This window comes from Lagopus leucura, unplaced genomic scaffold (genome assembly GCF_019238085.1).
Source record: "Lagopus leucura isolate 7727_CA_CO unplaced genomic scaffold, USGS_WTPT01 Super-Scaffold_100002, whole genome shotgun sequence".
NCBI classification, from domain to species: domain Eukaryota; kingdom Metazoa; phylum Chordata; class Aves; order Galliformes; family Phasianidae; genus Lagopus; species Lagopus leucura.
This window is the reverse complement of record NW_024962263.1, coordinates 41,382,507-41,405,899: the sequence shown is the minus strand read 5'-3', so window position 1 is coordinate 41,405,899 and position 23,393 is coordinate 41,382,507. Positions and strand designations below refer to the sequence as shown.

At 38.2% G+C, this 23,393-nt stretch overlaps 1 protein-coding gene across 8 annotated transcripts in view; it reads right to left on the bottom strand.

Moving 5' to 3' along the window:
• PPP4R1 (protein phosphatase 4 regulatory subunit 1) overlaps positions 1-23,393 on the bottom strand; it is a 59,939-nt gene that overhangs the window by 29,395 nt on the left and 7,151 nt on the right. For 2 of the 8 annotated variants that reach the window (XM_042869193.1, XM_042869199.1), the window contains exons 3-4: positions 15,839-15,923; positions 7,443-7,549 (exon numbers count right to left, since the gene is read on the bottom strand). In XM_042869193.1, coding sequence (XP_042725127.1) covers positions 7,443-7,549; positions 15,839-15,923 — 192 coding nt within the window. Of the gene's footprint in view, positions 1-7,442; positions 7,550-7,879; positions 7,938-15,838; positions 15,975-20,625; positions 20,738-21,502; positions 21,516-23,393 lie in introns of those variants that run through there. The other 6 variants (XM_042869196.1, XM_042869194.1, XM_042869195.1 and 3 more) reach the window with 6 other exon arrangements.

Here is a 23,393-nt window from a genome sequence, read left to right as displayed (position 1 = left end):
GCAGAACTTTCTGATGATGGAAGCAAGTAAATAGTCAAAGAGAGTCCATGGACTCCTTACTGTGATACTACTAACAGAACAGAGTGAAAGAAGCAAAATACTGCCAACGAACTTGATTTGTCTTGTGTGAAGATGTGTAAAATGCTTAAGCCAAACTCTTCACTGAGTAATTCTACGCTACTCATTTGATTGGAGTCCTAATTCTGGCTTCACAGCTGAAGAAAAAGCTGTAATCAAACCCAAGAGCTCTGTTTTAAGCATATCAAGCTTACAATGCTTTAGACACCAGGCACTCAAAGTGGGCAGACTTTATTGATCTTGATACCTCTATAGTTTGCTCAAACACTGATAAAGCGATGGCAACAGTTCCCAAATTGATTGGGTTTTCTGTGAAAATGAATCCTTAAATTTTTTTTATGAAGCAGTGAGACAGCAATAGTGCCTTTTTTTTTTTTTTTTTTTTTTTTCCTTCCTTCAGAACAGGATCCATCTATTAATCATCACTTAAGACAGTGGCCCTGCTGTGTGACGATACTGAAGAGCTCATGTCAAGTGAGCCCTCTTCTTCCTGAGCTACTGAGCAAGCTCTGGGTTTGCGGGGAACACAGACAGATGGGATGATGCAATTAAAGATTTGAAAAATTCATGAATTAGAACCACGGAGGCACCTTAGTTCTTACATTTCTTAACTTCTATGCACATGGCTCCACAATCTTAGTAAGTTCAATTAAAACCAATAAACAAACCAGCACTGTGTGCATCTCTGTAATGCAACACCACAATTCATTATCAAAAAAGCCTTTTGTGCTGTTCCAGGGAATTAGTGCTGCTATGCAAAATCTGATCTTTAGCCTTCCCAATTTACAGCTTAAGTCTTCCAAATGTTGAAGCATATGTTTCAATTTGTACTGATCAGAGTCTAATCTTGCAGTCTGATGGGGTTACAGTAATGCAATTTTTGTTGTTTGGTCTTTAGGAAACATAAGGCAATGCCAAAAACTCCCACTAAACATCCAGCACTTTCTCATTCCCTTAATTCATTTCTCAGCTTCATCTTTTGCTCCGATAAAGGCTGAGTGGCAGCTCCTACAAAGATTCCAGCAAGATTCAACATGTAACAGTGTCTGCCATCTTAAATCTTCTGTAGTTTAAAGGAAATTTATGGCTTGATCATCAGCACAGCAAAGGGACTGTGGAAGTAAGTATCAGTTAAAATTATTACAGTGCAGTTTCTTAAAGCATAAGCTCAACACAGCATGGACAAGTGCATTCACAAAACACAAGCAAAATCTGGATGGAATTTCACTTCACGTCCAGATTAAAAGTTAGTATTTTAAGCACTCTGGAAAGTCATACCATTTGTTTGAAACTTTTTCTACTTGGCAAAGCAATACTGCCTCCTGAAAGCAGAAGGTTATCTGTACACTGGAAATTAAAGGAGGATTACTGCAGACCTTCATAGTATAATACCAGCTAATTGTTCCAGAACAGTTATTTATAAATGAAGTCATTATTCCAGAATCAACTCGCAGCAAGATTCATTTCACAACAGCTTATTCTGCAACACATATAGTGTTTGGAAGAAATTCTGCAAAACTTTCATTATCCCAAACTGACCATTCTGAAATACAAGCAGCAATCAATCTCCTCTACGTTTGTGAGGGGCTGTGAGGTTTTCGTGTGGTTAAAAAATGTGCATGAGGAACAACTACTGGTGATGTCAGCGCTGCTTCAACTGGCAATTTTCACGAATGTTTTTAAGTATAGCTCAAATTTAATATTTATTTTCATTGAGAGTTGTGACAAAAATGTCCAGCTTTGCATTTACATGTTCAATCTTAAAAAAAAAAAAAGCAATTAAAGACAACTGAAAATATTGCTTTGCATGTACTACGCAGAAACAAGCAGTGTGAAAAACACTTTCCTGCCTATCCTGAAAAATGCTCACTTACCTATTCAGCCTGAGTGTAAGGTCCACAGCATACAGAAGATGACAATCTGTCAACATAATGCCATAGGTCTGCATTTGCACACTTGTCTATTTTCAAACTACATAGTCAAAGTCATCTACATAGTCAAAGCTGAATTTAAACAAAGTTTGCAGTTTATCAATTCAAACTTTATTCCCTTCCTTACAAAATATGATTTTCCCTCCTGCTTTCTATTCTTTCTGATGTTAACTAAATTTTTCCCTTTTGATGACTCTCACTCTTGTTTTATCTGTTCCTCCAACTTCCTTTCCTTTTTTGAAGGCCAAAGAGAATCTAGACAAGTCAAAATATATCGTGTAACCAAAACCCAACCCTTTAGCTTAGGGATCCATCAGAAAGACTGATGTGTCTGATTCGCACACTGCTTCACTAGCCAAGCTCTTTCTTTGTATTAAGCAGAAATAGACTTTGTTACTGATCAGCAGGTCGGGAGTGAAGTACAGAACAACTAATGAGAGAACGGAAAGTCACCATTAGCAATTAATAGAAGCATGGAGAGACAAAAGACGATTGCACAAACAAAGGAAAAAACTGTGTAGGAGGAGGTGGGGGAAAAGGTATGAAAGACTGCTGAAATGAAAACTGGGGAATGAAGGAGAAGAGAGTTGGAGCTACTGACAGCTGGGCAAAGGAAATATTAGCCCTATCAGAAATCTCTCTTAAATATGAAGACTTTGTTAAATAGAAAGCTGAAATATATGCTGCTGGACAGGCCTTGTTGGCACCTCACAGTCTAATAACTGCAATTTGATTGGAATGGTGCTTAATACAGGTTAAACATGCTATTAAGTAATTAAGGTTGCCAGGCCATCTCACTGAGGCTGATTACACAGCTTCGGAACTTAATGACCAATTAGTCTAATAATTGTTTCTAAAAATGAGTTTGCTTTACAACCTGCATTCGAAACTGACTACATTAAAAAAAAAAAAAGTTTGAATACAAATTTATACAAGTGATAGACATAAGGGCCTTGTTCGAGCTCGTGCAAGCCTGTCACCAGTCCATATTTGAGAATGAAGATCTAGCTGTTTTAACATAGACACAAGCATTTTATCACTAACAATGATTACTGAGGGATAAATAAATATTTGTCATGCACCAAACATCTATGAGTTCAAAGCCACCAGAAAAACATTTAAGTGGCATACATATCATCCCTCAAGAAAGACAGAAATTGCAAAGCATTTAAATAGTAGATTTGAAAGCAATACAAGGTATCAAATTGTTACCTCAGCCGTAACTATCCTAGGGACCTCACTACCAAAGATCACAGAGAATTCCAGAGTTTGTAAGGGTTCAAAATAAAAATTAAAAATAAAAAACACAACAGAAATCACAGTTTGAGCAGGAATTCCTGTCTACAGAAATGGAAACAAAAACCAAAGCAAGTAAGACTTTCAAGCAAGTGAGATTTCAAGAAAAAGCTCGTGAGGCAAATAAGTGGGTAAATAACAGAAGAGGTATACTGCTCCCCAACTACCACTGAAGCAGCTATTCTCTGATGCCATTTACAGCAGGGTGCAGCAATTCCCATTCAAAGTTGGCAGCATTGTTTTGAGAGCATCTCATTTTCAGTACCGTCTGAACTGTTTTTTCACTAGAAATATATTAGTGATCTAAAAGCTGCAAGGTTGAATACAACCTGGAACCACTTCATTAGAAAGTACCCAAAATGCCCTGCCAGGAAGAGATCCGTGTCGTACAATTTGTACATGTAATTACATCAAACTCTTCTTCACAAACCGCACTTCGTGAGACTCATTGTTCACCCACAACCCACAAACTGACTGCTGACATAACAATGTTGAAACACTGCTTAGTATTCCAGAAGCAATACTCAATTTTTTAAGCTGGCACATGCACAGAAACTTTTCTAAAGCAGGACCACTTGAAGAGTCCAAGTGATTTCTTACCATTCTTTGAGAATTATGTCAACAGTTTGGTTTGTTTTTTTTTCTTTTTTTTAATTGTTGTAGAGCTGATGTGTGCCATTGTTATAATACCTCAAAGATCTGGGTCATGGCTAGCCTACCGGTATGTCAAGAGCTGTAGCCAATTGGTGTGTCAAGATCCATGTCAATCATACCAATGCATACAGTTTCTTCCTGTGCCCTCCCTCTTGAAATCATTTATTTGGATCTTGTTCTATTTCCAGTGAAGATTAATTTTTATGTCACACCAATGCAGCATTTAGCACAACAAAGATGTCATTTAGATTCTTTGAGTGTTGCCGCAGTGCAAGAATAAAAGCAATTATTGTGTTGAAATTCTCTTGCCTGCAAACAGAAAACAAAATAGCTGCCTTATTGCAGTCCCAACTCATTCAAAACAAACAAAAAAAAAAACAAAAAAAAACCAACAACAACAACAAAACCAGCATATTGAATTTGGGTAGAAACCATGTCTGTAAAACATCTTCCAGCTACAAGACTTCATAAGTCTCCAGGGAGATCTTGTTGTGGTCTTCCAGTACTTGAAGGGAGTACATAAACAGGAGGAGGAACGGCTGTTGGTGGACAGAGACAGGACATGGGAGATTGGTTTTAAACTGAGACAGTGAAGATTTAGGTTAGATATTAGGAGGAAGTTTTTCATACAGAGGGCGGTGACACACTGGAACAGGTTGCCCAAGGAGGCTGTGGATGCCCCATCCCTGGAGGCATTCAAGGCCAGGCTGGATGTGGCTCTGGGCAGCCTGGTCTGGTGGTTGGTGACCCTGCATATAGCAGGGGGTTGAAACTAGATGATCATTGTGGTCCTTTTCAACCCAGGCCATTCTATGATACTATGATTCCATGATAAGTTTCATCGATTATATACATTAAGTATTAGCAGGGCAAAAGACTACTTAGGCTTCTTTACGATGGTTGCTGTTTCAAATTCACCATGGTTCCTCTATTTTAGATAACACCAGCATTGCAAAGACTACACAGATACTGTGTATCTCAGGTGCATTTCTCAATTCAAACCTCAATATATCAACTACCATCAAAAAAAAAAAAAAAAAGTGTCTCACTTTCTGCAACTTGATTGAACAAGAAAACACCCCCCAAAGAGTTAGAAAACAATTCAGTTATTACATACTTTGCAGTGCAAGTTGCAAAAAAAATAATAAATTGAAAAAAGCATCAGACATGAGAAAACTGAAAAACAATTCCAGTCACAGCAACCTTAACAAAACAAATCTACACTACCATTTAAATAATTGTGGAAGAACATGATTTATAAAAATACGAAATAGACTGCGCTCCCTAAATTAATTTTGGTATGGGTTAAGACATAAGGATATTCTAATTACCTGTCTTACAGAAACAGACTGAGTCCAATGCAGCAACTGCTCGAGGCATGAAGTTAAGTCTGCAGAAATTTAATTTGTGCAGCAGCTGCAGAATCCAGCGCTACTAGTTTGGCAGATCTAAGACAATCTCTACAATGCAGGAAAAGCCTGAAATGCTGCTTTTACGGATGCTGAGAAAATATCAACCCTGACTAAAAATGTACTCCACCCCCATCAAAGGAAACAAATTGATCTGAGCTCAGCTCTTGGCTTTCATTCCATCTCTAGCTAAACAAACTTCAGTTTGACACACTTAGTTGGTCACCAATGGAAAGTCCATGGCTACAAAATCACTCCACAAGGTCATTTTCCCCTATACAGATCTGTTCTATTTTCCAAAGTCAAAATGAAACTTCAGCAAGTTCCTGGTGCTCAGAGCTGTTAGGACCACCGCACAAACAAGCACTGTATATATATGGATTTCAGAAGCAGAGCTTAACTAGGGAAGCGCTGTAGAAACAGTTGCATGTCATTATTCCTTACTGAAGGCATTCAATTCCAAATGAACAGTAACTTATTTTTCCTCCTTAAGAATCCTTGGGGAAGTACTCAATACAATTATATAATGCTTACATTCCTGGCTGAACAAGGATGTTAGCTCACAAAAACAAAAATGTGCATTTTAATTTTTGTAGTTAGGTTTTACTTTTTTTTTTTTTTTTTTTTTTTTTTTTTTTACCCTTGGAGCACTATGTTCTGCAGCTCTGCAAGGCAGAACTAACAGATCTTAAACAGAAGAAGCAAATTTTCTCCTCATACAAGATTTAATACAAGGTTTTTTTTTTTTTAAACCCTCCATATCATTCACACAGCAATGAATGAACAAACTTCAGATCTTCTCTGATGTTTTGCTGTTAAAGCCTTTTTTCTTTCTTGAATTGTATCAGCACTGGGTTAAGTTAAATTCAAGTCTTTTAACTTTTTCTAGAGAATCTTCAACCTGGAATTTTGTTGCAGCACTGTCCACATAATTTTTCCCCTCGGTTTCCCTCTTCAAAGTATTCTTCCTTTCTTTCAAATTTCTCTTTCATTATTTTCCTACTTCTGCCTCTTATTCCAAACACCCAGAGCAACCATATCAGCAAAAGCACATCCCTAGAGTCTTTGTATTCATTATTTATACCTACATCTTGTCTATCAATTCATAGAATTATAGAATCCACTAAGATCATCCAGTCTAACTGGCCACCTACCACCAACGCTGCCCACTAATCCCTCAGTACAACATCTACATGTTTCTTTAATACTTCCAGGAACTGTGACTCCATCACTTCTGGGGCAGCCTCTTCCAATGCCTCACTACTCATCCAGAACAGAAATTTTTCCTAATATCCTTCAATCTGAACCTCCCCTGGCACAACTTGGGCCATTCCCTCTCTTCCTATGGCTAGTTACATGGGAAAAGAGGCCAACTCCCACCTCACCAGGTAGTTTGTAGAGAGCCATCGGGTCTTCCCTGAGCCTCCTCTCCTCCTGACTGATCAATCCCAGTTCCCTCAGCTGCTCTCATGAGACTTGTGCTCCAGACCCTTCATATCTTCTTTGTCTTTCTCTGGACATGCTCCAGGGCCTCAATGTCTTTCTTGCAGTGAGGGACCCAAAACCAAACACAGAACTCAAAGTACAGCCTCACCAGAGCTGAGTACAGGGGGCAACAGCCATCTCCCTGCTCCTGCTGCCTCGCTTGTCTTCACTACTAAATTTCCCAAAAGGAAGCAAAGAATAACTTCAGCATTCAAGTTTTGTCAGAACTAGTAGGAGTTTTGCACGGATGCTTTGCAAGATTCTTTTCAAAGCAATAAATTTCATCTTTATCTACAAATCTAAGATTAACGTGTAGATTTGCTGAGTAGCTACAGTACATTAAAAATTATTTTAAAATATACCAATGGTAAGTGGTAGTTCCACACATTGAAGAAGTTCAATTCTGTTGAAGAGCAAGGAAAAAAGTTGTCTTTGTGGGGATGATTCAGAGAAATGGAACTTCACAGCATTTTATTACATTCTGCAGAAACCTAGTCTGAATACTGAAGAAGACAGAGGAGACATTGGTCCAACTTCAGCAATTCTGATATTTCTTCATTAAGCCAGTAACATGTTTAATGCTACCTACCTGAATCATCAGCTAATCTGCTGATTCTCTCCAACACAGCAATACAATCTCTCTCATCATCACTGACTTCCTTCAAAGTGTCCAGTAAACTTCGTGCCACCATTTGCCTAGTTTACAGGAAAGATTTTAAAAAATAGCATTATTTGTATCCAGAAACATAGCCAAATCATAAAGGTTTCTTACACCAAACAGTAAAATTTCACAAAGATTTACTTTCAACTCAGTAAATTCAGTTAGCACTGCTCTGGGAATTCTTTATTCCAATATTCACCATAATCTTTAAGAACTATTAACTTCAACCGTAGCATTTATATACACATATATACATCCCCAGAGCTTACAAGGATAAAAGAAACCAGTCACAAATTTAAAAAATGGTAAACATCTGACAAACGAGCAAACCAGATCTTAAGTCAGCATCAACCTTCCATCCTCACCTCTGAATTCCCTCACTTGTTTCTTAAAAAGCGAGACAACACAGGTAGATATTCTTAGAAGTTTTAAACACAATTATGAATTTATCTTCATAAACACAGTGTGAACTCTTAAGCTGAAGATTTCCAAACCAGTGATGGCCTTTAAAGGGTAAACTTGATTCATATTCAATGTAGAGCAGTGGGTATATTCTGTGATGATAAAAAGAACACAAGCAAATGCCTGGAACACATGCACTTGGGATAAAAGAGAAGTCACAAAGGAAACACAAAACCCATCTGAATCATCACTTCTAATTCACAAGAAATTTTTCTAAGGCTTATCTTCCAAGTGATGCAGCCAAATTTGAGTGTTCATTCTGTAAGGGGTCTGCTGCAGTCTAGCTTACAAAGTCATACCCTTCAGCTACCTAGAGAGCCCTAAACCCTGAGTTTTTAAACAGTACAGCTGACAGCACAGCAAGTAACCTTTTTTCTCAGCAACAACCTGCAATGACGTATGGCTGTCTCTAGCTGGATTACACTCTGTGTGGCTCTGTGGGTTGAACATCAGAGAGCAAGCAGGATTATTCCAACAATGACATGGGCCAAGTAACACTGCCCAACATGCTGCTAGCTCTTGTATTGCCCTTGAGCTGTTTATTAAAATGCTAAAGCAGAAAGGGTCAAGTGCCAAAAAGTTCCAGAATGGACAAACAGAAACACTGTTAGGATACAGCCTAGATATAAGCACTGTTGAAAAACAGCAGTGCTGTAAAACAGGAGCAGAAGCATAGATTTGATCGCAGCAAATGGTGAATGTGAGCAGTTGCCACAGATGGTTGCACTCCTAATGTACAGGGAAAACCCGAGAGCTTTCGTTCTATGCAATCGAAGAAAAGCAGGAGGCATTCACGGATTCCTGAAGTTAAATAAACATTTACGTTTTCCCAAATTTAAATGCTTCACATCGGTCATTCGCAAAACTATTTTAAATTAAAACTGTTTTATCAGCAGATGAACAAAATTCTCTCAAAGAAAAAATAAAACCAATTGCAAAAATACTCTTTTAAGAAATTTCCTTTTCCTCACTCTTTTCAACTTTCAACTTGGTAGAAGTGCCACGTCTCTACGCAGAGATCTTGATTTTCAGTTGGAAGTTGAGCTGTCAGAATCCTAACAGAGGGAAACACTATGTGACACACTAACCTAGAAGCAGAGTTGACTTGGTCTTTTAAAGGGCTGGACAGCTCTGAAAAGAGAAGAGGAACATATGAAGTAGATTTCACACATCAGCCTGCCTGGATGCATCTCTCTCCCACAGATTAAATGTTATCTCAGAAAGCAAGAGACATGACAAGTGATCCGATGTGTTGGAAATTTGTGCCTACTGATACAGATGCAACAACAATCCAATCAAGTGCATTGTCAATAACCTTCTACCCTAGTGATCCAGAAGAGCTATAAAGAGCTAATCGCCTAAAGCACCTCCTCTATTCCAGATACAGCTTTCTTACATATTTTTAATCTATTTAAGACAACATCCAATCTATCTGGTGCAACAACAGACCCTGGATCTTTAACTTGCATTTGAACTTAGAGAATATTCTATCTCTCAGCAAGGACTCAGAAAGACAAAAACAGTCTCAGCAAGTAATGAACCACAATAAACAATGTTATATCACACCTGGCTCCTGGGAACTATGGAATGGTTTCTAGCATCTGGGAGATCTGTGAAGACTCATCACCTCATAGAGCTTTGTTAGCAGTATTCTGAACTGTGGTGGCTGTAAGCAGTGCTAGCTCCTGTGAGTTGGACAGATGGTTATGCAGAAGTAGCCACCCTGTAAAGTGAGAGTCACAAAGTTTCTAAATAGATGAAAACACAAATCCTAGCTTGAAACAAATACGACTTGCTTATTAAACCCACACTAAATGACATTCAACTTTTTCCATGGAGTGAAGGTAGAAGATAACCCCCACCTGCACCCAGGTGGTACATTCTCACTGGAGTTTATAAAAGAATCAATGCATTCATTTTTGGTTTTAGTAGATTCTGGAGAAAAGCATCAGGACAAAAGGCAAAAGGGCAAGCTAGGCTCACTTCTACAAAACGCAATTTGGTTGGCAGCCAATAATAACAGGGTAATCTTCAACTCCATCTGTCCAGTGTTCCGGAAGATGGTATCCACTCACGTCCCCTTAAATATCATAGGTTTTGATTTAGTTCTGCCACTACCCTGACAATCTGTCAAAATTATTCATGTGCTTCCAAAGCACAAACAACAGGACATAGAGCTAAACCTACTTCACATTTGTCACAGGCCAAGAGCCAGCATGTAGGCAACTAATGAGGAATGACTGGTGCCCTGCAAGCACTTCAACATGCTCTGTTTGCTGGAGAGCAGAGAGTAAGGAAGGGTCCCTGGTGCCCTAGCAGTCTGATTTCCTCCTCGTGCAAACACCGGTAGTCTAGCTACAAAAAGCACACAGCAGACAACTGCAAAGAATTATCAATGCACAGTAACATAACATAGGTCTAGTGGTACCTGCCCAGCAACTGCCAGGTGAGTAGCAGGTGAGCACTTGTGAAACTGGAACAGATGTCTCTGAAGGATAATTTGTCTGGTCTAGATACTGATGCAAACGCAAAAAATGAGTGAACACATTTCATCTTCAACAAAGGCAAGGAGATACCTTTTGTGACAAGGAAAGGAGGAAGAGGTTTTCTTTAGGGATAATGACAACTCTCCATAGACTGAAATCTAACAGGGAATCAGACTCCTTCAAATATGACACAAATGACTTCACCAACATCAGTGATAGCAAGATAAGGGGTCTCAATGGCATTCTGCTCGTGTTAAATCCCTGGTTATCAGTACATGACCTATAGGACTAGCAATAATAATTTTGTGCCATTTCCCTCCTGCTAGGGTTTGGGCAGTGATTACCTCTAATGAGATACCAAGATCCACCAAGAACCCTTTCAAGTTCTCAGTGCCAGCCAAATTTTCTTTACCGCAAAAATTAATAGAATTGCATCTTTCCACTTGTAGTACCTGATTACTCCAGGTGCAGAGACTTACTAGCTGTCCTGCCAAGTGAAGCTTCAGTTCGTTAACACTATATCTGTAAACTCTCAAATTTTTTTATTCAATATTTATATACATTTCTTCATTGTATGACTGCCTCCTAGACAGCAGTGTGTCTATTTGTTCTTTAAATAGGTTACTGGCCAAAGAAAGGGCAAAGACCAAAGGCACGAAGTACAAGTGCTTTAGCTTTTACGCGCAAAAGTGGAAGACAATCAGCAAAGTTCAACTTCATTTAAGATTTTTTTTTATCACCACATGTGTGAAGAGCTCTCACCACACTTGAAAAACTGATGGACTTGCAATTAGAATATTTGTAGACACTATTTCACTGTGATTAGCAAAAGAAGAAAATGGGGATAGATTACACTCTGCCTTTATATCCATGCGCAGGACACAGATATTTTCAAGACTGTGCACAAGGACATAATTGGAATATACAATGATATATTCCAAGAGTAGCTATAAATACTTCTGCACGCCTCATTCAATTCCCTTTCATACACTGACCTTATTTGGAATCCATAGTGGGAGTTGTAAGAGGTGTAATTACTGTATATCAACCATAGTTACTAGCCCTTCAATACATTTCTACTACAGAATTTAAATGACAAGAGTTCATCTCCATAATAGGTACATTTAGCTAGTAAGCATAGCCTTAAAAAATAAACTTTCTTTGCCCATTTTCAGACAAGTTCTAAAGTCCTCAAGATTGGAGGACTTGTCATATATACATGAGTATCAGTAGTATTTCTACTACTGATTACTGAAATAGCAATCTCAAAAGCTATTCTGAATCAGCTCCTAATTTAAAAATCATCATCTTTGTACTTTTCTTAAAAAGCAAGGATAGACGTACATTTGTTGTTATAAATATCAGGAGCACAGTTGAATTAATTCTTTTCTTAGTGCTCTGAGAAAACTCTGACGCTTGATTGTCAGGTATACAAGATTTTATTGCACACTTTAAGCTAAGTTAAACTTGAGGAATTTTTCTTCGGTATGTATGTATCTGCAACTCTGTGTTTTGGGGTTTGTTTCTTTTTTACTAAATTTTATTGTGACACATGGGAAGATCAGGAAGACCAAGGAAGCAAGAAGTCAAAAATTAGATGAAATAATCTAACACATCCTACAACGACAAGCTCTTTGAGACACATCCTTGTCAAGATGAATGGCATTACAATTTCGCCTGCACATCTTTGGCAAGTTTGTCATTTCCTATATAACAGAAAAGAGAAAGTTTACACTGGGCTAGGCTGCACAGAAAAGAGAGGAAGTGGGTAAGAAAAAAAGATAGGGCAGATGTAGATAACCAACTCCTGAATCAGCTTCTTGACTATAATCTGATTTGAATGAGAGTAAGGCAAGGTAACCGAATCATAGAATGGCTTGTACTGGAAGGAACCTTAAAGCCCACCCAGTCCCACCCTGTGTCATGGGCAGGGCTGCCCCCCAGCAGCTCAGCTGCCCAGGGCCCCATCCAACCTGGCCTTGAGTGCCTCCAGGGATGGGGCACCACAGCTTACATGGGCAGCTGTGCCAGTGCCTCACCACTCTGAGAAAAGAACATCTGCCTAACATCCAAGCTAGATCTCCCCTCTTTTTGTTTGAAACCATCCCCCCTTCTCTTACGACTATCAGACCAGGTTTACAAGGGAGATCTGTCTGAAGCTTAGGGAAGGCTCTCTCTTTCAAATACTTATGATATGTAGAACAGCACCAAGAGATGAAAACAGCTTCCTGTCTCAGTGGGGATACTTCCTGCATGCCAATTCTAATTTTTAAAATACATGATGAAATTATGTTCTTGGCTCTTCAAAAGAGAATTGGAAAGGCTTACAACATGACTTTGAGATATTGATCTGTAACATTTAACAATTATGCTTAGTTCCTTGGAAATAAATTGACCCCTCAGCTCCAAAAAAGCCTCATTCCATAACAGAGCATATTTTCTAAAATTTCTAGATTTATTGCAGAATCACAAGAATATAAAATCAAAATGGAGTCAGGAATAAAATAATTCCACTTAAATAATTAACTGCCTTATCAAATACAAAAAACAAAATCTTTCTGATGCCAATCTCTCTACCACCTGGAGTCTAGAACGCAAGAAGGCTGCCTTCTACAGACCATATTATATAACCTGAAAGCATCCTGAAACATCCTAAAGACACTATCACCACTTATGGGATTTAGATGAGTCACAGAAGATGTCTGCAGAGATGAGGCAGAGCATTTCCAGACTTCCACATTCTGTCACAAGCAGTACTGTTCCAATAGAATTTCCATTTTAGTTTGCTTCCATTTAGTTTTTATCTGTGCTGCAAATAATCTGTTATTCAAATCTATCACATATCCTGCTCCTCTGCTCCTTCATTCCTTCTCACAGCTGAAATTCCAGCCAGCAGATAGGCTCTGCTAGGACCCCAACACGAGCACACAACAGAACTCTTTTGCAACTTCTTATGTAATATTCTCTAAGGGAAAAACAATGAAGTACTTCAGAACAGAAAGCAGCAAGCTAAGAAGATGACTTAAGAGTGTCTACGTCAATAACCAGGACTGATAATACTGACAAAATTCCGCTGCTTTGGTTTGAAGAGAAAGAGCAACAGTAATTCTTTAAATTGAGACTAGGCTGATGAAACAAAAAGGATCTGGTCAGGTACCATCTTGCCGCTCAAGCAGATTGACTGGTGACTGTTGCACACTTCCGAGACTTCCTTGAGAAGCAAGTTAATGACAATAAAGCATAGGAAAATCCTTATGAACAGTGGGGCTGTAGATCACAACATGCCAAAAATCATTACAGCATCCACTTCCACTGTTGAGAAAGCTGGAAGAGAATTCCCCATCTTACTCTCTTTTCTCAGGTCATCTTGTCAGAAGCTATACATTACATTTAAATAAAGAGGCAACTTCTCTTTGCAAATTTAGGTTTTATCTACTAATACGTCTTAGGATCCAAACAGATCAATTTCCATCTTAAAGCAACCACTTTGACCCTCAGACACCAACTAAGAAATCACAAGTGCTCAGGAACTGACTCAAAGGAGACGAGGCTTTTGCAGTAGTCAGCAAAAACAATTTCAATTATTCATTCAGTAGCATCACACGCTGCAAATGTGATACATATGCAGATGACTAATCAGACAAAATGACAATAAAACCAAATGAAAAAGGAAAGAATACTTAAAATGGCACGGACAGACTTATTTTTCCTTTTTAAGAACACTAAAAGGGAATTCATCAATTTAATTGAAGAAAAAAAATCTTATCCAAATTTATCTGTGCTCAATGACTAACCTTGGGCATTTACAACTTGAAGCTTGAACACACATGGAAGTTTGTCACTGAAACATGGTTTTATTAACTCAATCATATAACAAAATCTGAAGCTACGCACAGGTAATTGGATGCGATTATACCATTTTAATGAGCCATAAATTAAGCTACATTTAAGCTGTTTACTTCAATCTTTTGTCCATGAAGCACTCCATTTCACCTCTGTCTAGCAAAAATGTCTCCAGTATTTTCTCAGACTGATGCTAAATCATCACAAGCTGTCTGTAATCATTCACGTTTAACTGCTACTCGGTCTTATCACTATAACATGCAATTATCTATATTTTCTTATACCACATGAAGCACCTAGGCCTTATGAAGCATCAATCAACACGCTTATACCAGCAAAAACAAAAAACAAGAAAAGAGAAAATTTCTTTATTCCACCCATTTTCCCCTGCAGAAAAACTCAAGCAAGCAGAGGATGCGCAGAGCTGGACAATATCATCAAAAAGATTTAAAAATCCTAAGCTTAAGCTTATGCATGCCTCATATCCAAGCAAAGCATTAAGACTCCTATTCTTGTTTAAAATTGAAGACACAACTTTGGTTTCTGAGTTTGTTCTCCACCCTACTGGCTTTTATTACAGGTATTTAATTGTGACAATTTATAGGTCTAAAAGGTTATCTCCTCTTCCTTTCCTCTCCAAGATACTGGAATAACAAACACCCCTTGTGCCTCACAGTGAAAAATACAACAAACTTGCAATTTCCAAAAAACAGAAAACTTTAAAATCAGGCTTTTCGGAACTAATTTATACATACAAATTTATGCAGGCTGTAAGAAAAATCGTAACGCATTTGTTAAATTCAGTTAAATCAGAAGGAAAACAAACCAAGATTCCAAACTGGAATGTGTTTACATATGGAGTATGGAATTTTAAGTACGCTTCACATGACTGAAGTTAAGAACATGGTTAAATCCTTACAGAACAGGGGTCATGAACAATAAAATAGAGAGATCAGTCTATAGGATGGTTGATCACAAACTTATGTCCCATTCATTACTAAATTAGAGAATTCAACGTAAAAGCAAGCATGCTTTAATAAAGATGTTCTTGGGAGGTCCAAATTAAACTCTGTTAAAACAGAACACCAGAAAATGTCAACCTCAGTATATTCTGTACATTTCCACGATCTTCAAAGTCTTTACAGCTAAGATTACATGCTAGTAAATGTTGATTTTGAACTTCTAGATCCCATGGCAGCGTTTGTGTATGCAGGCTTGTGAAATATTCTACAACACCTCTGCTGTTAAAGTGAAGCAACTAGGTTAGTGGCATAACAGAAATAAAAAAGGGAAAAATATAACTACAGTATTAGCCTCAAATAGCAAACATTTTTTGTCACCAAGATTATTTTGCTCTCAGTAAGTAGAAGCAGCATCAGTAAACTAAAGGAGGAGTGGAAAGCGGAGAATTCTTAGGTATGTTTTTTAAAAACAGTTACTATTTGTATTTCGTGCAAATTAACTTCCATCAGATTTGAATGAGATGAATGGTTTTGCATATTGTTAGCCAGACAGAACATTAAAAAAGCATACCTGTTAAATATGTTCTCACTTGCAGCGTACTTGTCCAGTCTTCCCAAAGGCGTCAACATTTCATCTTGTGAGACAAAGTCCAGGGCTGAAGGTATAATAATCACATCAGACTCTGAGCTGTAGTCATCCACACCAACTATCAGAGACATCAGAAATACTCCTTACAATCACAGTAGTTTAATACTAAAATGATGTCTGTTGTTGGCCTGAAATACAGAATTCTAGGCTAGGCTCCCATGACAATACGTTTACTAACCACACTAAATCACTTCCCCAGTTTAATCCAAACCCCAGAAAGCTTTTTCTATACAAAAATGATTATCTACAAATAGGATTAAATGAATTTTTAGTGATTTCCTCTAAATACCCAAACACGATGTATCACTAAATATCCACGGTTTAATCTGACCACCAGTATTCTATATACCTTACTTTTTTTTTTTTTTTTTTAATCAGGCAACTGACTTTTAGCTTTTTGAACATACAGCCTAAAATCATAGGTGCAATTAGTCCAGAGATAAGAAGTTAATACAACATCATCTAACACAAAAGTTTTTTTAAAAATGAATGAATTAAGCACATTTAAATGTTCAGATGTGTGTTGTTATATCTGACTACCAAAGTTCACCTGCTGAACTTTGCTGAACTACTAACCAGCTCATCAAAAAGCAACTTCGTATTAACAGAAACCACAATGAAATGTAAAAGAGGTCCATGCCTGCTCTGTAGAGCTACTTGAAATTGGGACTTTGAAATACTACCATTTTTAGCTTCCAAATGCCCTCTAAACTACTCAAACATGCAACAAACACCCTGCAAATACAACACACATCTGCAAAAACCGCAGCTACAATTGCTTAGTTGCAACAACTACCCCAGGTCACTTTACTTCTGAAAATACAACACACTGCAGCACACCACAACTTCAGTCTGACCAAATCTATCTGAAAAGCTTATGGAAGATCAGCAAATATAAACAGATACCATCAATGTAAAAGTCCAACAAACGGAGAAAAGGAGTTTCATACAGCATTATGTAAACTGGTTATGAGACATTGTATGATTAATTTCTGTGTTTGACATTCTGAATATATAAGTGGGTACCATGTGCTGAATGCCGCCTTTGTTGTATTTCAAATGTCAAAAGATCTAACAACAAAAGTTCTCTACAACAGTAATATTTTTAGAGATAAACTGAGTTAATAGCATCACTTTACCAGCAAAAACAGTTCTCCCACCTTCTATGCTGAGAATCAATGGACACTGTTTAATTGCTCATAAATAAATCTTTGGATGTAGGCCCTAATTGTGCAGTTACCGATAGCATATAAAATCGTTAATCAAAATGAGACAAAGAAATTATTGGAAAAAGAGAAGGGTACATTAATAGTACTTCTTAAAGAATCTTACAAATTCGAACTTAAAAAATAGGAGCAAGGAAGAAAGCAAGCTAGGAGCTGTGAAAGACAAAGTAGACAGCAGGGCAGTCTGGGGACACAAAGTAGTGCTCTTGGATATGCCTAAGGCAAGGGATAACAAACTGCTGAGGCTCAAAAAAAGGTCAGTTGCATAAAGCTGTTGCAGCAAAAAAGGAAAGCACTTGGCAACCCAAGGTTTACACAACTGTTTGAACTTCTGTTTGCCCAGACCTTAGGAGACCGAGCTCAGGGTTCAGGTTTGTGGGTTTTGTTTTGTTTCCCATGTGTCAGGGCTTTTTGTTTGGATCAGTTATCACAGGAAAAGGTGAGGGAAGGTAAAAATGCACTGATGCAGCAGGTTAGATTTTTACACCAGGTAAGTTAACAAGGAACAGATTGCATCATTCCACAGATGTAAATTCAACTCGTTGATTCAATTGAACACAGAAGTTTTCCTGTGTTAGTAGCTAGGCCAGGACAGCTATGCCCACACCTTTCTCACAGAGACCTACCTCACTGCTGAACATGAGATCCTACTCACACACAGACTTTTCAAGGACGAAACATGTTCTGTTGCATCCATACATGAATTAAGTCAGATGTATATTCCCCACTGAAGAAAATGAACTGCATTCTCCTTTTTTTTATTATTTTTTTATTTTTTTTTTAATATATATCATTATAATTGTATGCTTCACTAGGGAGCAAAACCACTGCACTCTGATCAATTTCTTAACAGACCTAAATGAATACAGTTCAGCTGCTGGGGGGGAAAAGCATCACTTTAATAGTCAAGTGAAATTAATTTTTTAACAGGATCTTACATTCCTATTTCAAAGTCTGTAGATCAGACCATACATTTCAAAGCATAAACCAAGGAAAATATTACAAATATAGTCACCTAATTATGCTGTTAACTATCAAATGCATCAATGAAAAAAATACGCCAACCCTTATACCAGCCTTCATTAGTTTTAGTTCCTTTGCTCTCAGCTTCAACTTTGCATTCAGTGTTTCCTTTTCCCTTCTCATTAATTCTTGTCTAATACTCCCACATGGGTTTAACAAAGATATCATCTTAGCTGCTACAGAACATGAAGATGGCTCAATCTGTGTATGTCTTAACACATAAACATGCACCACAGCTGGCTGGATATCTGGTGCCTTTTATTTAGTGATCTGAATGTTCTCATACATTTTGCCCGGTGAAAAACCATCTAAGTCAAACAAACTGCTAAAACCACTCTCTTTCAGAAATATCAATGGTAAACAAATGAGTAATTGTTTCCAATTCATTTGTTTGAGGTCTCACACTAGTTAAAACAAAAAATAAGATGTATGATTTGCCACTGCAGTGTAAAACGAAGTTTAGTGCTACAATAGATTTGATGTGTTTTTGCTACGGATACTGAGCAACATTAGTCAATGCCAGCATTTCAGATTTCCTTCAGAGGAGATTATACAAAGAGCATCATTCTAATACAAGCAACACTAATATCAACTGTGAAAAAGAGCGTGATTAAAATCAATCCCTGCATGAACAGACAATAGTTACAAAAAAGTATTGTTACCTTGTCTTACACATCCTTTTTCAATCTCACCATCAAGACACTGATTCAGGCAAGCTAAAAGGAGCATCAGTCCTCTACACTTGAAGGTTAATCCAGAAAGGTGTCAAAAAGGCTTAACTAAATATTAATACTGCCTCTTCAGCACTCCTCTATCTTCCACGCAACTCTGAGCACTCACCCAAGCACACAGTACCTTTTGTGCTATATACTTCACAAACACACACAAAAAACAACTTGAATACATGTTTTGGCTTGTTCAAATGTTGAACATTCAGATTCACTGCCACTTCAGAATGTGTGCCAAGCAACAGAGCTTTCCTCTCCTCATGCAGAGACACTGTAGGTCACTTTCCCATTTTTCTCCACCTTTTCAAGCTAGTACCAGGATGCCAAGACCAAATGCTCAGAAGGCCTTCAAGCTACAATCCACCACTGAATCAACTGAAATTAATGCAAGTTGAGTGCCTAAGTAACTCTGAATCTGGTCTCAAATGTTACTGTCAACTTCTGAAAGCAACAGACCCGGAAGAGATTAGGAGTTCTGATAAAAAAAATCCTGTTCCGTTAGTTCAAAGTTGCTAATGGTGGTGGGGTAAGGACCATTAGTCAACCAATGATGTGAAAATCAATCACAGCAATGCTACTTTCTATTTACACTAGAAACGAAGTAATGCAAAATGTATAAATGCATTAACATATCTGATGGTTTGGGTTTCTAATAAGTACCTTGCAAACTGCTCTTCAAATAAGCACTAGATTTTGTCTCAATATCTGACTACCACTGAGCTGCTGCATGACACAAGCCAAATAACTTCTCCCTGTTCTTGTTTTTCCAACCAATCAGTTCTTTAGAAGTCTTTTGCATACGTTTTTTAAGGCTTGTCTCAGTCTTGCATCTGGTGCATGCTACATCAAGAATAGAGTAAGACATACAACTGCCTATAAACTGCCTGGTTTATGGCAGGGACACAACAATTATTTGCCACAGCTATTACCATGGACCATGAAGCCACTTTGCTGAGACAGTTTAGAGGTGCTTTGTCAACCAGTGAAAAGCTTGGCTGAGAAGTCAGACACAAAGGGAAGTCTATTTACAACTCAACCCCCTTCAGACTGTGGCCTATGGGCCTATTTTCAAATTAGGTAATTTCTATTCTGCATCTCATCTTCACAGTATCTTTCACAAAGAACTTATATATACTGCATCTTTATAGATAGACACAAAAGATCATGTCTGAAAAAATATCTACTTTTTTATTTAGTAATACATGAATGACTTTCTACCAAAGACTGCTTAGCAGCGAAGTCTGTCATAGTCTTCTGTATCTCCTATGAGCTCCACAGCAGAAACATAACCTTCACTTTGGCACAGAAATACAGGAATGAGAAAATGGGCATTCTAAAGATGAGCGGTTCTTTGCTTCTCAAAGGTGAGCAACACGCAATTTTAAAGATTCGAGACTTCCATCTAGATCCCTCCTTTTATCATCTGCATTCCCAAAGCATTTTCCAGATCTATTAAAGAACCTGTCGCAATTGCTACAAATGTAGCTAAATTGTAAGTTTCTGTTTAAGTGTAGTACAGGTAATTTGTTAGGCCACAAGGATGTTCAGGTCAATATAGCATTAAATGCAGAAAGGCCTTTGTTCACATTCTGCTGTTCAAGCAAGTAATTTTTCTGCTTAACTGTAAAGTAAAAATATTAGTTCTACAAGCCCAAACACAGATAACATACCACAAAACAACTGTAGCAAATTCTGTTCTAAATCACTGTCTTCTATGAAAGAATAAATTCACCTTGCAGCCAGATTTCTGCAGAATACAAGTAGTATTCTCAGCCTTTCAACATTGTAAATACATTATTTTCCGTCTCATTTTCTGTAAGAGAATCATTTTGCATCTTGATGTTCTGAAAAGAGAAATCCACCACAGCAAGTGAGATTCTTAGTAGAGCATAAAAGCTAAACATCACTATTTACCCACAGTTAGAAAATCATTACTCTTTTATTATGCACTGTATTCCACCTCCAGTTCTGCAGACCAAAGCGTCAGTCGTGCTGTTTCAGTCTCATTTACAAATCTACTGGGCTGCTTCAATAACATTAATCAAATGCTATAGCAAATATTACCAAATTTGTTTGTTTTGCTGAGTTCCACCACCTCGCATGCCTGGCATCATTTATAAATAACCACAGATTCCACTGCCAGAAAGTGAGATCTGACCCACCTGTGAGGTACCACAGCAGAAAAACATAGCAGATTTCAAGTCCAGGTTTACCCTGAAATGTTATCAGCAAAAAAATGCCAGTTTCAACAGTGTATGATTTTACTCAGCAATATACAAGACTGGTGAACGGATAAAAAGGATTTGCGGGTGATAATTCTGGTCTGGCCACCGTATTAGCAGAAATAAGAACCACACTTTGCCTTTCTGTCTCACCTCCAGTCTCTCCCTTCAAAAATGAAGCACTACCCCCTCTTGAGCTCCTGCTCTGTGCATAGTAAATCACACCCATATGCACAGACCTCACTGTCGGCACTCCAGGCAGGGTGGGCTTGGGTTTGAGGGTGGGAAGGAAAGAGAATAGAGTGAGAACAAGCATGGAAAAAGGTAAGAAGAAGGAATTGCAAAGCAGTTCTGACCCAAAGTCACTGTGCTAACTGCAAGGCTTACCACATTAGCCCTCGTGCAGCACGTTCATAGTAGCTTGCTAACAGCTTGAAGCACAGACAGAGCAGACACATCAGAATAGAGCCTGACTACAGGCTTCAGGATGGGAGCATTTAGCAGATGAAAGAAAGACACAGGAATCAAAACCAACAGCTAAGCTGTTTACACACAGAACTTACGCAAGTACGGCGCAGCAAATCTAAGAGCCACTAGACTAAACATAACAGATTAAGGGAATATTTTCATCTAGTAAAAGCCTTTAGAAAAAAAAGACAGTTATCAAACATGCCAAAGGAGTTGTCTTTCTCATCAAACGTAAGAGAAAACAAAGGGCAATACAAAATCCTTTACGCAACAAGGACAGGTGCAGCTACAAACAGGTCCGTCTCTTTGAGGCAAACACAAGCAGCACTGCAAATACTGGTGTGCTCTGAAACAAAGGAAAATAAATCTCCATTTCTTATTACTCACTAGCCATTAATTTGCACAACAGCAGAATATAACTTCTACCGGTTCATGGTCAGACCCGCAACAAAAGCTAAGCCAGAGGAAACTGACACAAAAAGAAGGACATCCGAGCTCCCAGTTAAAACAATCAACAGTTTATATTTTGTCCACAGTTTCCTGTTGGGAGCATGTCACGCCCATCACCACACTATCCAAGTCTCCTGTTATTTAAGCCCCCATCTATTGCCGCTTCCAAACAGCTGCATGCAATTAAGACTCCTGCAATGATGCTGGACTGAAGTAAGTCTGGCAATGCAAGCAAAGAAGTTAATCAAAGGTACTTTCTTGTTCCTTGCAGTCAAAGCTGTCCATCCCCTAAATATGTAGCACTGCTACTCTGTGGCTATTTGAGAGCTTTCGCAGCATTATGAACAGAACCCACTTCCAAGCTGCTTCTTCAGCCAAGCTGCTCTGCCTCATCCTATACCATAGGATGCACGTACTTGCTCTGCTTGGAGAAATACTCAAGCCCTGCCCCTAATGGAATATCTATTACACACAAGAACATCGTGTTCACACTGGGTATATTCAACCTTGGGCTAACAGAAGAGCTCAAATGCTCTAACATTATGGCATAAATGCTCTGAAGGTTCGTTCTAGTTCTGCAACGCTCTGAAACCATGAATTCTTACACATTGGCTACAAACCCAACTGCTCCACTTGATTCAGTAGTTTACTTTGGCTGGTTCAAGCACAGTCACTCAAATACACCCACTTAGGTTAAGCACTGAGAAGGCAAGCTCTGTGACTTCCACATACACAGACAACCACTGGCTATAAAATACAGCTTTGCAACAGATATCACCTTGCACTTCTTAACTGTACTTCTCCTCTTTCCACTAAAATCCTGAACAACATTCTTCAGACTTCTTCTGACAGAATTCAAGACTCTTAGTGGAATAAACCTTTGCGCTTCCCAAGCATTCCAAGGTTGAAATTCTTTCTGCAACTTCTCAGTCTGCTTTTCTTCCTGCAGTTCTTCATAATAAAGTGTGATCTACAGGAAAAGGTTAGGAAGTACTGAATATATTGGAGTCACTCTTAGAAAAAGAAAGAAAAACTATGATAGTTAATTTCAATCCTTTTTTTTTCCCAATTAATTTCCTCTAATAGATCATACATACAGGCAAACTTGCACTCCAAGTATCCCTGCATACTAATCAAGCTGTTTCTCTTGCAGGCTAGAGAGGAAGGAAAAGGTGGTCTCTTTTACATTCAAATATCTGGGAACTATTTAGACACTATGGCAACAAGACAAAAAAATACCTAAACAGGCCTGTTTAGCAGAGAAAAGCATTCCAACAGCTTGCATTTTCATTCCTATAGCATGACACTTTCATTAACTAATATTTTTAGATTTTATGAAAATTGCATCCCAGACTGACAC